General features: G+C 37.6%; 1 protein-coding gene across 2 annotated transcripts in view; it reads left to right on the forward strand.

Moving 5' to 3' along the window:
* Window positions 1–15,638, forward strand: part of DOCK1 (dedicator of cytokinesis 1) — a 325,958-nt gene that overhangs the window by 185,497 nt on the left and 124,823 nt on the right. For both annotated transcript variants that reach the window (XM_076339221.1, XM_076339222.1), the window contains exons 28-29: window positions 2,730–2,831; window positions 9,547–9,641. In XM_076339221.1, coding sequence (XP_076195336.1) covers window positions 2,730–2,831; window positions 9,547–9,641 — 197 coding nt within the window. The remainder of the gene's footprint in view (window positions 1–2,729; window positions 2,832–9,546; window positions 9,642–15,638) is intronic.

The raw sequence follows: 15,638 nt of genomic DNA on the forward strand, positions 1-15,638 counted from the left end.
ACTGAAGATAAATGTTGTAGCCGAGATGTCTGCGTGTGTAATGCAATGGAGGCTTAAAGGAGCAATATTATATCAAAGAAGGAAAGGCTTTTGTTACCAAGATAGTACTAAGATGAGTATGAATCATTATTTTATGCAGGGAAACAGGAAAAAATGTTGATTAACTTGTCAAGGACCCTGAACCATTCTGCTTGGCACCACTTTGGGGGCTCAGCATAAGCTGACATGACAACATTTAGCAAGTTTCTGTAATTTTCTGTAACTAAAACTTAAACGCGCTACAGAATCCCATCATATTCATGTTTCATTTGTATTTGCTAAGCTTCTTTATTTTTCTGTATTTATTTTTTTTCTCCAGCAGCCATTCCAGGTTTTTAACGAGCTTTCACATTTTCACACTTTTGCATGGAAGCAGAGGGTTTAACTACCAGACATGAAACTTCCGTGTGTCCTTTCCAATTCTCACCATGCTAATGAAGAAGTTATTCTTCTGTAATTATCTCTGTCTTCGGTGACTCATCGTTTTCCCTGGCTTATGGGGACAGTCATAGCAACTCCCCCAGAACTAGTACGCTGCTCCAAGGGGAGGGTTGGGCTGCCTTGGCAGGAGCCAAGGATGTTGGAGGGGGAAGAGAGGGCTCGTGTACAAGCAGCCATCCCGGCGAGCAGCCAGAGGAGGGGAGAGGGGTCACCAGTAGATGCAGAGGAGATGGCAATCAAATTAATCCGCATGTCTAGCTGCTCCTATATCTAGGAGCATGAATGATGTTGTTCCACATTCATTTTTTTCTCATACAAGGTTGCCATGATAATTTCCTCAGGTATGAAAATTCATCTTTTGATTGTTGCAGCCGTGTATATTAACTTAAATTACTCACCAAACGGGTAGATAAACACAGAAATATGATCAAAGCTATTAGCCAGTTACAGAAACTACTTGGTTAGAAGGAAGCAGAGGCTGCATGTTGACTGCTGGATTACCTGGAAAGGGCTGGATTTGCAAATGTGAGGTTGATGTGTTTATGTGAAGGAAGGTAAAGATACATTTATGTGTTTGCAAAGCAATGGACTTTATTTAAGTGAGTGAGTGTCTATAAAAAGATACCATGAGCAAAACAAAGTTCATCTTCAGCTCTCCTGAGCATTTATGAACCATCTACGGAACCTTATGTGAAGTGATGGACTGAATTACATCTGCAGCTTAGTCTTAAGCAGCCAATTTTAAAAATTTGTAATTCTGACTAGCAATGAAACATCACTTTGATTGATGACATCATTAGGGGAAATAGGACTGAATATGGGCTATTGAATATTTTCTCGCAGGCATAAGCCCTTTTACAGTGTCTACAGAGTGCTTGTTATACGGTGTTTTGACAATTAACATTCTGAGATTTTTGAGATGATCCCGTCTTATTTACATTTCATAGTAGTAAACATTATCTTTGTACAGCCGCAGCTTCTATTCTTGTCATAGTTTGTTATAAAGTTCTTTTGATGTCATGGAACAGCAGCTCAGGTGGCCTTTTCCTTTCATATTCATGCCGTTTGCATATGCCTAAGAACTCTCATCAGGTACCTTTGCATCGTGTAGAAAAAATAATGCTCTCGCATGGACAAAATCAGTTATGTAGGAGTTTCGATCTAAATTCCATTATAAAGGAGAAAAGCAAATTCAAGGCGTGCTTATCTGGTGGAGGTTGGGGGATTAGACTGTAAATAAGAGGGCTCATAACACACACAGATAACCTAGTGTAATTTTGCGTTTGATCTCAATTACTTGGACTGATGTAGAAATAAATATTTTAAATTGAAAGTAATGCAGATCTTAAAGGTAACAATAAAACCTCTGTGCTATGCTTAGAAAGAAAACTCCTGAATGTTCTGTCAGGCTGTGCATGGCATAGAATAACCTTGAAAACGGCACAGAAAGGGTAATTTACAATTTTATCAAACCATATATAGAATCATTTATTTTCTGAGTAATTCTGCTGGTTTTTTCCAACATTCTTTTCTTCATTAAAGACCAGAAAAGATGTGGATGCTATTACCATAATCAGTCAACAGATTTTTAGCAGATAGTCAGACAAGAAGGATGGACAAGCAGAGAAGTCATTTATGGGATCGGAATGTCTAGTAGCCATAGAAGTGGGTTTGAGTTGTTACTACGATACTTTTACATGCCAGAATGAAAGATTAAACTTTTTTTAGGCACTTTTTACTTTTTCCATGGTCTGAGAGAGATATGTTTGGTACTGCTATTCTGTTTTGATGGAAGTTACTGGGTTTTGTTTTGTTTTTTTAAGCATCACAGTATCTGATAATACCACTCAATGGAATTAAACTGAGATGCTCAATATAATGATTTTTAAGAGATTTCTTCCTTGAGCAGAGTATTGACTTCCCAAATGCAAATCCTGATATTGTGTGATATTTTTAGGAGTAGTGTTTATTACCTTCCAAAGCCTTTAATGCCTGAGCAATTTTTATATGAAGAATATGTTGCAAAATCTTCAGTGAAGATGGTGATAAAACCATGAAATTGGAAATAGAAACTTTTCAAGATGTTTTTGTTCTCTTGACAGAATTTTGCATATCCGTTAATGAATTTAGATGATAGAATTATATCCGCTGTGTCATGTGGTGCTCTCTAGCAATATTACATTTTGATAGCAAGTATTATGTTGCCCTGTCTTAAATAATTGATTTGTTTGTACTTTTGTTTTTGATAGGGGAGTTTTGTTGCATGCATGACTGCCATTTTAAGGCAAATGGAGGACTATCACTATGCTCATTTAATCAAGACTTTTGGAAAGATGAGGTCAGATGTTGTGGTAAGTTTAACATGTTTTATCTGTTCATAAGATAGTTTGGCTTGTGTTTGGTTTTTTCCTGTTACTGCTTGTTAAATACACTTGTGAAATGTAAACAAAATGCGTTTGACATTACAGATTTAATATAAAAATAATTAATAAAGCACTATGACTTATACATTTTTCTGAATTTGCAAAGGACAAAATTAACCTTCCTGCCACACACAGGAATACAGCTCGTCTCTGGAGCTGTTCAATATTTTAAAAAGCAAGCACCGAGACAGTGGATTTAAGGCAATTAAAAGAAAGCATTAGGAAATAATAGTGCTGAGCCATTACTAAAAATCTGTTCTGTTTAAGGAGAGAAAGAAAAAAGAAAAAGCTTTCTTGAGGAAAGGAACTTTCAGTGTTAAATCTTCCAGATGTCCTGATTTCATTTGTTTAAATAGCTTTTACTTACAGATCCACTCACTTTAAATTTTATACAAAACATTTTAACCTTAAAGATGCCCTTAGTTGTTAAATAAGCAGTAATAATTGAAGTTTGTCTTCTCAGAGTCATTCAGTAGCCTAACTAAGCCAACAACACAACTTAATTAGAGCATAACAGAAGAGAGTTTATAGCTAAGGAGATAACTCTAATGACCTGAAACTATCATTGCCATATGGCAAGTGCATGCTGCAAAGTAGCTACCAAACTTGTTGGCTGAGATCCATCAATTAGCGGATGACCTGAAACCTGATCAGCTGTATTACATTACCCACTCTGGTACTGGGAGTTCTGTCAGGTGTATTAGGCAGCTTTTGCCTGTATTTTAATCTTCAGGGTGGCCTTTATTTAGGTTCCCTTCTTCCTTCCAAACCCAACGTAACAAAACCCAGGGTCTTTTCTTTGTGTAATTTCTTTATGTTTGGACTTTCCCATTTTCCCTTATGTCTTTAATTTTTGTTCTTCTGCTTATATTCTGCAAGATTTGAGCTCTTTGCTTTGTGCCAGTTTTCAGATAAGGTGCTAGAGCCTCTGGCGCTCAGTCTATTTATACCTGATCTGGCATTACTGAAGTACAAAGCTGATGAGTCAAGAGGGGAAGACAAAGTCCAACTGCAAAGAACTGTAGATGGGCATCACAGTATTGAAAGGGTTGCTTCCCAGTTACTCTGCCTCGGGATCTCGGAGCACTTCCATGGATAGTTCTCTTCAGTTAGTTTTCCATTAATAACAAAACATTCCCAAGCTAAATGCGGCTAGGGGAGTGAAAATAACGTTTTTAACACACAGAAAAGACACATGAGTATTAAGGTTAATCAAGCCAAATATTTCTGTACTTTTAAAGTGGTTCAAACCATTTGGCTCTAGAAAAGGCAAACTGATTATATGGTTTTACATGGAAAAAGATAAAAGCAGTTTGCTCTTAAAACATGTAATGAAAAAATGCAGAGAGAAAAATACTGGTTAGGAAATCTGTGATTATTCTAGTGGCAATAAAGGTGTTTATTTTCAAGTCTCGCTTTTTGGTCTAAATTGTCTGAAAGGTGGTTCTGTAGGTCAGATCTTGGTGAAAACAAGGGAGTAATTATGTATTTGAAATTTGGCATGTGGTCTATTTATAATTGCTTGTTTGATTTATATGCTATGCAGTACACTGGGATACATGAAGAATCACTTCTTTCTTTTGTCTTGACTCTCTTTATATTTGTCCCTTTCTGCATGTTCTTGGGTTGTATAGCTGGAATTGCTCTGGACATCATATTTTCCATCAGCATGTGTACTGTTTGACTACTTGTTTTCCACTGTTATGCCACTTGACTGTGGTTTGTATTAGCAGATAACACTAAGGTAAACTTGGTCAGTTGCTGTAATGCTTTTTATATCTTTAATTAAAATGCACCTTTTTAAGGTTTTAATATTGCTGTTGATTAAATTATAATGCATGTTAATGGGAAATAAAATACATAGTAACCTGGTAAAACATTAAATGGGTAATATGTTAATGATAGATAATGCTACCGTAAACTGACCTTAAAATATGAATAATATAAATGAAGGTGTGGAGGTATAATGCCAGTATATTTTTAATCCTGTGATAAAAGGAAACTACACTGAGTAAACTAATTTTTCTTTTTTTTTAAAAAAACACAAATAAAACAGGGTCATCATTTAGGACAAAAGGATGAAGATACCAACCCAGTTTCTCTGTTTAAGAGAAAAACTGACATAGCCTTTTCAGTGAGAACCAAGTGGGAAGTTACTGTTCTCATAAGTATTTCTTCATAGATGAGATTTCATCGTTAATTTGAAACCCCCATCTTGTTCAGTATTTTATGTTTCACCATAAGAAATGATGTCCCGTGAAGTGCTCTCAGGAGCATTGCCTCCTTTACCGTTATCGGTGCTGCGGTTCAAGTTTGCCCATGTTCCTTCTTAGGGCTTTTGCTTTCTATCTTCAGTGGTGGGGTGCTCCTGAACTATACTGTATGTGTATATTCCTTGGTACTGTATGGTTTGGGTGGGAAAAAAGCCCTTCTCTACTTCTTTGTTTAACTTTTCATGCTTTTTCCATTTATTTTTAATCTGACAATTTTTTGAGCCCGTGCTCTTTGACTCACCCCTTAGAGCTTAGATCCAGAAGTGTTTTCATTCAAATCCAACGTCCCTAACATATGGAGGTGATACCTGCATCTCCTATTACAGGGTTTTCAGTTTAATCACAAAGGCATAAAGAAGCAGCGATTTAAAAGTGAAACTAGATTAATTCAAACAGAAATGAATAGGTTTTTCTTGAAAAAAATTTACAAGAAAAAGGGAGAACTTAAGTGAAGCTGTGGTTGCTTCTTCACCATTGGAGACCCTTAAATCTTTCTTCAGTGTGTGCTCTTGCTCAACCAGAAGTTATAAGCCTGGTGCTGCAACTGCTAGAGGAAACTTTATGGCCTGTGTTATGTAGGTGTCAGTTTTAGTTTATTATAATGGTCTTATTTGGCCTCAAAAATCTTAGAAAAGATGAGGTGGAATGCAATAAAACCAGTCTTGTATCTCTCTGCAGAATATATTGTTTAGGTTCATTAAGGTATTTCTGTTCAAAGAGCAATTTCTTACTGCCAAGCCTACTATAATCCAGAGATTAAACATCATCCGAGATCAGTGAGGTTATTTCTGGGACTAACTGATCTATCTCTCCTTTTTACTTGGTAAAATTTATATTCAGTTAAGACGTATGTGGTATTAGTTGACCAAAAAAAAAAAAAAGTTAATGTTTTGCCGTGTGGAGTGTCTCAGAAGTATTCCTCCCTAAAGGCATTCAAGACAACGTCCTGGAGTCAGTGAAGTATGTAGAAAGACAAACTCCATCAGGTGTTTTAGATTACAATTTTCTGCACCTCCATTTTCTTCTTCCTCTTTAATATTTTGCACTCCTAGACTTTGGCTTTCAATGTGAGTATGGGCATTGGTGAGTATTGTACATCCTTTCATGACAAGCTTTGACTAACTGTTGATGTGAGTGGGTGATTATATGGCTTAAGCAGACTCCTCTTTGTGGAATGTGACGTGAGAGTCGCGGGGGATGCCTCGTGGTGGTGGGACCCCGCAGAGGCAGCCCAACCCAGAGCCATCCACAGTGGTGGAGAGTGGACTTTCCAGAGACAGCCTCAGTAGTGGAGCTCAGCGGAGGTTAAGCTGTTGTCCTGAAAAGTTGTAGCTGAGTGTATTTGATGTCTGCTATGCCTCAGGACTCAGCAAAGCTGAAATTTTCATCAACTTGGCCTAAAGCTTTTTCATATTGAGTTCCTACATGTTTTAGCTAGTTATTTTTATTAAGCTTGAGAATTTATTGAAGAACCTTTTTGAAATCCAGGTTGTGAAAAATATAAATAGTGATACAGGTGTATTGGGGTGTGATGCTCAGCAGTCCAGGAGATACGGAATTGTCTAAGCCTCCTCAGTCACAATCTACCCAGTTACAGGGCTGACCTTGCTCTGTGTTCTTTCTGTAATTGGATGGGAATTGTGAAGGGGTCCCATCTATTGTGAATTTTGCTTCCTTGGGATATTAAATAGGATTTGTATTTGTAGTCGGAGAGAGATCAGGAGTTGCAGCCCTTGCTCCTTTATTACAGGTTTTTATCATTTTTTAATGTTCAGAACAATTTGTTCTGCTTCTAGGTATGCTGAAAATAAGCAGACTTTACAGCAGCACAGCATGAACTGATAGCTCCCCTTCCACTCCCCCCCCCAAAAAAAAAGCTGCGTTTTGCTGGTAATATGAGGTTAATTCATATAGAATCATAGAATCATTCAGGTTGGAAAAGACCTTTAAGATCATCAAGTCCAACTGTAAACCATTTGCTTTTCTATAAGAAAGATAAAATGGAAAAGAGAGCAATATTACGAATACATAAAATACAGGTAAGCATCGGAAGCTTTTTAGTTGATCAATATTAGATTAATTGTTACAGAACATTATTTAAAGTGCCTGTGTGAAAGTAGGACTATTAAAATGTAAATATCAGTAGATTAAAACGAAGAGCTGAATCAGCAAAGTAGGTCAAATTATACGTGGCACAACCTCCGGGGTCAGTAACAAACACGAGTCATCAACAAAGTGTATGAAAATTCATCCACCGTCACATGCAGCTTGATCAGCAAAGTGTGCAGAGGTTCAACAGCTGAAACCAGTGACAAATAAAGTGTAAGGTAGAGTTTGCTACAAGAAATCAGGAAAGTATACATCTGTATTCATAAAATATTAAGGGAAAAAAAAGCCCAGTGAGCTCAAATCTGCCCTCTTGGATAGGTGATGACCCTTCCCATGGTGCCACTTCCACTAACATTTCAATTATTCAGCTGTGAAGCAGCATCAGTAAGAAAATCACCCGATACCTGCAGCTGTAAAAAAAGCACATGCTCAAATGAAGTACTGTGCAATGCTTGGGCAGCAAAAGATGCAACATGATTATTAGAAATTATGTAACTCTTTCACCAAAATACATGAAAAATGAGCAGTAAAGTATGCAGTTTGATCTCTTAAATGAAGACACATTTTACTGAGCTAGTGGAGTGTGTGTCTGGGATGAATTTTGCCTTATGCAACAGTAACATCTCATTAACCATGAGCAGTTCCAAATTTTATCTCAATCCTGTTAATGTCAAAACATCTTTACTGATGTTGTGTTGTTGGGAGTGATTTTGTTAAAACAACAGAGGAGTTATTTTACGAGTATTATACATTTTTTTGGGTTAAAATGTGTCTTTTGTGGCTGCTGATGCTCTGTTGGCCCTCTTTGGCTTGGGTGTCTCCTTGGTACCAGGAGCTGAGATGCAAAGCATCCCAAAGTAACCCTTGTGCTGTGCACACAGCGGAGATGAGTAGCCTGAAAATTCACAGTTTCGTGATCTCGATGTTGTGTCCTCAGGATTTCTGCAGCTCCCTGCTTCCTGCCAACTGTGAATTTCTGAGCCAGGAAAAACATCTTAACAGAACAACGAATCAAAAGATAAAATGCAATGAAGAGGCTGGCTCTCACACATGAAGAAATACTTATGAGAGCAGTAACTTCATATTTGTTTCTCACTGAAAAGGTTACAGAAAAACCAGCCTTAGTTAAAAGTCCAGTGAATGTAACATTTTGGGGGTTTTTGGTAGGCATTTGACATTTTAAAGATAGACGAGATAAATACCATTACTGAGAAGCTATAGCAAAGGAAAAGTATTCTAACCTTGGAATAAAAGTTCATTTTTGTCTCTGTGTGAAGTGGATCAAGGACTTTTTGCATTAAGTTCTTTTTTCGCCCTTTATCTTTCTCCAAGCATTTGATACTGCTCAAATTGTTAGATAGCAATTATAGATTCCCAAATTGTAGAAGATGATTTACATTGTAAAGTACATGAGGGTTCTGTTCCAAAGAGACGTTTGTTTATATCTGTGTAGAAATAAATTGGTTTATGCTACTAAATTAACTTTGTTCTGGGTCAGGTTTTCACTGGCAGAAGCAATTACTGTTACTCCCTTTAGGGAGAGAGTCTCTCCTAGTTTCAGGATGGCCAAACCATTGCTGTCATCTACCCCAAGTCGGGGGTAATGTGCACCACCACGCTTGCCTGAATCCAGTTTTGAGCTAGAGCATATTTTTTTTAGTAAATAGATAATCTTGATTTCAGGCAAGAGAAAATTTCAGGATGGTATTCACAAAGGGAGGGAAAACTCATCAACTGACTCCAAGGAGTTTTTTTAGTGTAATCGTAAGATTAAAATGAACATCTTTGTTTTTTTCTCTTCCCATGTACCAGTATGCTTTTAACGACTTTCCAACATAACACCAGGCATGTGTTGCAGCGTGTACGCTGCGATACACTCTGCACAAGAAGGGACTGTGAGACTTTTTCTATGGTATAGAAAAGAAATTATTTTTTTCAGCAGAAACTGCCTTTGGATAACTGGCAACCCAGTGCTTGTTCCTGAGTAATACCATTTACGTATTGTTTACGGGTTGTTTACGATGTGAGATTACTATTGTTACCATTTCTGAAAAGTTTAAACAGAATTATTGTAGGATTTATGTACATCATATATAAATATGCTTTAGTAGAATTTATGTATGTTGTATATGAATAATGGCTTTTTTATGAAGCAGAACAGTAAGAAACCTTTTGAATCTAGTCATTAATAACTGACACTACTACTTGCATTTTTTTGATCTAGAAGAGCGATCTTTTCCAAATATTTTCTCTTATTTTAGGATTTTCTGATGGAAACATTCATCATGTTCAAGAATCTCATTGGGAAGAATGTCTATCCCTTCGACTGGGTTATAATGAACATGATGCAGAATAAGTAAGTATAGAGGAAAAAGCACTGTAGCTTTCCGAGATGGCTGTTTCATGTTTGATCTGAAACAAGTGTTGCTTGGAAACAGTAAAACACAATGCGGCAGCTAGGGTGTGGGTTTTTTTTCCTTCTCTGATGCAAATAATTATTTAAAAATTGGCTTTGGAGATTGCAGGGCAGTGTTTTAGTGGCCTGTTTTGGGGCTCTTGGAGTCCTCGACAAATTAACGGTGGCGTCCTTCAGAGAACGAAAATTTTGGAACAAACTGCAGATGCAGTAGGGATCTATACATGTCTTACAATAATTACATGTATTCCTCTGGGGATAAATGATGTTTTGCATATTACCTCAAAAACTAGTGGTTATCATACGCTGACATGGTGTTGTACGTTCTGAATATTTTCAGTGGTATTAACAAGAAAGAATTGAAAGGGCATTTTAAATCCAGATTCCATCAGCCCAGTAATGAAGAAACAGGCTGCAAATGTTTCTAATCCCCTTTTTTTTTTCTCAATGATTGCAGCATTGTCATTATTTAGCATGCGTTTGTGCAATATTTTATGTTTGTGACATTTACTAAGTGTGTCAAATGCCTTTATGTGTACTGTGATGAAAGTGTAAGGAAAAAACATTATATTTACTAGTCGCCTGGAGAAATGTCTTCTGTGCTTACTGGTAGCTACCATGGCTATAAAGTTGTCAGTTTTAACTTATATAAAATCCTGAACCACAGTTCCTACTCTCATTATAAAAATGCACCACAACTTTAATCTTGGCTTCTGAAGTCTCCTTAACAGCCTAATAAAATCCATTCTTAATAAATACGAGTTAGGAGATTCAGCCATCTTTTGAGTTATACCCAGTGGTTATGGATGCACACTTCTGTGTGGCTGTAGTTTGCAAAGCATCTGCTGTTTTAAATGAAGAGCCCTTTGAGGTTAGCTGATGAGGAAGACCTAAAGCCCCTTGGGTTTCTTTTTTTTTTTTTTTCAATTTTGAAAGTGGTTTTGCTTCAAGAACTCCAACTGTCTCGAGAGTCGTGTTGCTGGTGCTTTGGAAATCCTCACAGCGTATGTTACCTGGCATCCTTTCGAACAGGAGAACACCTCTGTGCTTTGCTTAATTTTTTAAGAGATTGAAATATGATTGGGAAAGTCTGGTTTTGGACGCTATCAACGCCAGTTAACCAGTCACATGGTAATTACAGTGGTTTGAAAAATATTGCGATGACTCTTCCCCCAGATGTAAAGAAGATGGGTATTCCTTATATTATCTTCACAATATTGCCAGATGACCTCTCACTGTTCATTTGGGTGGAGATTTGACCTCAATTTTTGTTTTTGACTGTGGAATTATGGTCATAGAAATGTAAGAGCAAAAGTGTAGAAAAAGCCTTTCCCTCCCCACTGTTTTTTCTTTAAAGCACAAAGGTATTCTTACTAGGCAGTTCCTCACTCTGAAAATTTGGAGTAATACAAAGTGTGATGCAGAGGTCCGTAGTTATGGTAGGGGCTTTGATTTTCTGATCCTTAAAAATAGTCTTGTCGTTTTCCCATGCTGAACATTAAGTCCTGAAGAAGCAGAAACAGGATGTGTTGTTAAGATCTTTGATTCCTACTGAATAACCTCAGTACCCATAGAATATTTGAGTAGTATTTAAAGTTAAAAACATTTTTCAAGTCTTTCTGGTGTTGATGAATATCTGCAGAAGTGCTAAAGAGAGTTGCTCATCTCTAATTTGCAAGTTCATTTTCATTACACCAGCTCGTTTGTAAATGCTTCTGAATTGATTTGAGTGCTTTTCATTTTTCCTGTTGAAGCTAATGTGGTTTCCAAAAACAGAAAGCTGCATTGTAAAATACCTTTTTGTCCATCCGGTCCATTTATTTTCACTCCTATAAACTTTTATTGAAGAAAACTAGGAAAATTTTAAGAACAAATTCTATCTTTTAAAGCTACCATGTCCTCTCACTAGAAGTAGCTCAGAGCATGCCATTTTGTGTCACTCTTGCAAAGTACTTCTTTCTGCAGATCAAGTATTTCTGTGCCATAAGCCAAATTAAGTGAGCTAATTTTTAACTGTATCCAGACTGTTTGCAAGTTCATTTGTTTCCCTGCATGAAATATATCTGGTAGTGTGAAACAAAGGGGGGGAAAAAAAAAACCTAGCTGGAAGTTAGACCTCTAAGCTCCCTCTGTGTGCAGCAGTGAGACCTCCCAAAGCGCTGGTGGTACCGCTGTTGTAAGGGAGGTGGGACCAGTCTGTTAGGAGGTATCTCTTCACCTTCATAGCAGAGACAGCCCAGGCAGCTCCTCTCCATGCAGTGGTTTGCTTCCAGAGAGTTAACAGTGGATTAAAATATTCTGGCTGAGATAGAGTTGTAGCTACGGGGGAAGAGGGGAAAGGGAAAAACGCATGTGAAAGACTGTGTTACAGGGAATATTTGCAAATACATGCTTAGTTAAAATTTAGTACTACACTTCTTTCAACCTTACTTTACTAGTAGGGTTCCTATATACATAAATATATGCACACTCGTTAGTAGTCACAGAAATTACTCTTGTTCTGTATACTTTGCACACCTGTTTTTGGCACAGTGCATCAAAACTTCAGGGTACTATCTCTTTCCTATCCCTGCAGTATGCTGTGCCATGCACAGGATTACTTCCCATGCTCAGCGTGCCTTTATTTCAGTAACACAGATAGTCACGCTGTGTTACCACCTATCATGCTGAAATGAACACAAAAATCTTCATACCTAATGAGATAATTGTTACTTTTTTGTTCTTAATTGTGCCACTTAATACTCTATTTACTGACTTCTCTAATTTAATTAAAAACAGAGTCTATTGTTTTAGCAAAGTTAATTAAGAGTCCAAGGTTTTGAATGTCACTGGTTTCATGTAATCCTTTGGTTTGCCACCAATATGTTCAAGGCAGCATTGGTTTGCTGATTGCTGATCAGACGTGGCAAGACATGGTAGTCGTAGTGTAGGTTCATCAGGTGCTGTTCAATGTAAGTTGTCAGAGAGGGTGAAAGAAAATTCAAACAGATGCTATGGCTTTTCATTTCTCTGTCAAATTTCGGTCCAAATCAGCTGCTGTTTCACAGTAAACAACAATACCCAAGCAGCAGAGATGGAAAAAAACATTGATGACAGGATGACAGAGATGAATAATAGTCCATAGCGCGTTACGATTGAAACAGGTACTTCTAGGAGAAGAGCAAGAGACACTGTTTAAACCAAAAAGCTGAATGCCTAAAAGGCCAATACCTACAGCACAGTACTTTTAGGGGTGGTTGATTGAAAAGAATATCCAAATAGTATTTAACAATCAAGTCTTCATCCAGATATTGTCTTGAAATGGCCATTGCTTTTGGGTAAATCTAAAGAAGAGAGAAGACAGAGCGGCAGAAAGAGAGGAAACGGTCCTCAGATACATAAAATTTTGCAGCAGAGCAGATGGGAATAGCCTTTGCATAGCCACGTTGAATTGCATAAGAAGTATTGGTCATAAACTGTAGCAAGAAACATTCAAGTTCGAGGCTGGGGGAAATAGTCTAGCAGCAAGTGCTGCAGTGTATTGCTTGGGGCGTTGTGAAGTCTCCAGCAGCAGAGGTGTTTAAAAACAGTTTGACAAACATCTGTTAAGATGCTGGCTGTAATTTAGGGAAAAGGGGAATAGAAGAAATGATCTCTAGAGAGTCATCTGAGCCCTGTCACTCTGTACTGGATGGTGGATGCTGGGCTCGGACTTGGAGGTTTGCTTCGCAATGGCAGGTAGCAGCATGTCTGTAGGGTCTGCAGTATCAGTTCGGTAAAGGGTGAGAGAGAGAGAGAGACCCGCTGCCGTGCTCAGCCACCCAGGGGGTCCGTGCAGGGAATCCCCTGCCTTTTGCTGTTTCACCACCTCCCTGCATGGTGTTTCAGTGGGTATCGGTCGCTCAGTGCTATTTCTCTGTGTTGGATTACGTTAGGATTGTGTCTAGTTTAAATTTATGTAGCTTTTCATCTGTTGGGTTTTCTTTTTCAATGGGAATTTTTCAGCCAGGTAAACTCCTGGCAAGTGGTTACTAAATGTATTCATGATCATGGTTCCTCAAAATAAGGATGATCTAAGACAACTTTTAAGAGAAAATGCTACTTGTAGTTTTAAATGTTGCTGTTGGAAATTGCTAATAATTCTGTTTAAGATACTTGGGCACCTTTAAATTACATCTGCCCTAAGGTTTATTTGTGTACATATTTTCAGGAAGAGTTCTATTAAGGTAAAGGCGTAATATCACTGGATTAAAAGGAAGTGTTTTTATCAGCTGTGTTGACAGCTACTGCGACAGCCGCTTTGTAGCAATCCACCAGATGCGTGATAATGAAATTTAGGCCTGATCTTCAGCCACCGTGGTATTTCTGTCAAGCAGGTCTCTGTGATAAACTTCGATAGCTGTATTTAATAGTTGCAAGGTGTCAGGAGGTTTTCCTGTGTTTCAGGATAGGGATAAGGAGAGATTTGGAGGCAGAGTCTTCACTCAAGGCATCTCCTGCAGGAAAATGCACTTGAGGAGTTTTAACTGTAAAAGTAGTTTTTAAAAAAAGCAGGGATTTTGTATTATTTACATTTTTTCCTTCTAGATCATGTTTAGAAATTGTTCAGAAATGTTTTAGAAATTGTTTTTGACTTTTGTCATAAGCTGACAAGCTAAACTTAGGTTCCTCTTAAACACATAACTCAGAACATGAAAACAGTTCCTCTCTACATTTTTGTAAATGAAAATAATTTAGTCTTTGGTCTTACTTTTGGCATTTGAGATAATCAGTTCCTTTGGTAGATCTTATGATATATTAATTTGTAGCTACTACTTTCATCTGCAGCTGTTCCAGTGGACGCTGAGTTGCCTATGAAAAATTAATTTGATGTTTTCTGTTCTATTTTTTTGTCTAATGTCCACATTTACATAAAATACCTGGTTATTTTGCCTTTTGAAGTCAGAGAAAAAGGGATGAGATGCTTCTCAGTGACAATGAGGTTTCTTGTGCCTACATATTTTTTTCCAGAGGAAATATATCTTGCCTTGCGGAGGGAATCTGGTGGATGTTACCTGCTCCCCACTAGTGCTGCATTGGCTTTGCGGGTGGATGGAGGTGTGTTTCCTCCTGAAAACCCAGTCCAGAATCTTAATGAATTTTCCTGTGTTAAAAACAAAAAAAAAATCTTGCAAAGAGGAGGAAGAAGGATCAAGGAGATCCGTCTGGTAAACATGTACCTTTTTACTGTTGCTGGAGTGGCTTGTAGATGTTTATTTTTGGAGCTTCCGGGGGAATGTAGGCTGTTCTGCTCCATGGTTGTCATAGCAGTACCTGTCAGATCTATACTGTGCTTTCAGAATTAACTTCAGCTATGTATGTGACTATCTATCAATAGTGTGCAAACACTGAAGTGGTTATGAACTGAAGCGAGTTTTGCGTAACTGTGAACCTGAAAATGTAGTACAGGCTTCAGTTGCCTGAGAGTTATTCTTACTAACAAGTAACCCAAAGCCAAAATAAAATTGGGTTTTAGATTATTGAAATTTTGCTTAATTGCAGTATTCTGCTAGGCTTTATACAGGCATATAGAGACAAAAACATTAATGTTTTTAATAAATGTATGAAAATAGACTCTTTGCACTTACATAATTGACCAGTCAAGTTGCATCTGTCAAATTAGGTGCAAGTGCAAAAGCTCTTATTTAAAATCCATCCCAAGCTACTGATGGATGGAGGTGTAGTTTTCACAACAGGGGAAAATAGTCCAGAAGGATGACAAAGATTCTGGATAGAAAACTACAGAAAATGCAGGAACACAACGCAGTTTTACAGACTATTGAGTAATATCAGACATATGGGGTGGGGGGAGGAAACGCAAAAAAACTTTGAAATCATTGCTTAATTTTCCAAAACCGCTGCATATGTACAATGTTCAAGTCTGCATTAATACCATGTTCAAAGAGATTATTAGTAGAC

The sequence above is a fragment of the Aptenodytes patagonicus genome, chromosome 5, assembly GCF_965638725.1.
Source record: "Aptenodytes patagonicus chromosome 5, bAptPat1.pri.cur, whole genome shotgun sequence".
NCBI classification, from domain to species: domain Eukaryota; kingdom Metazoa; phylum Chordata; class Aves; order Sphenisciformes; family Spheniscidae; genus Aptenodytes; species Aptenodytes patagonicus.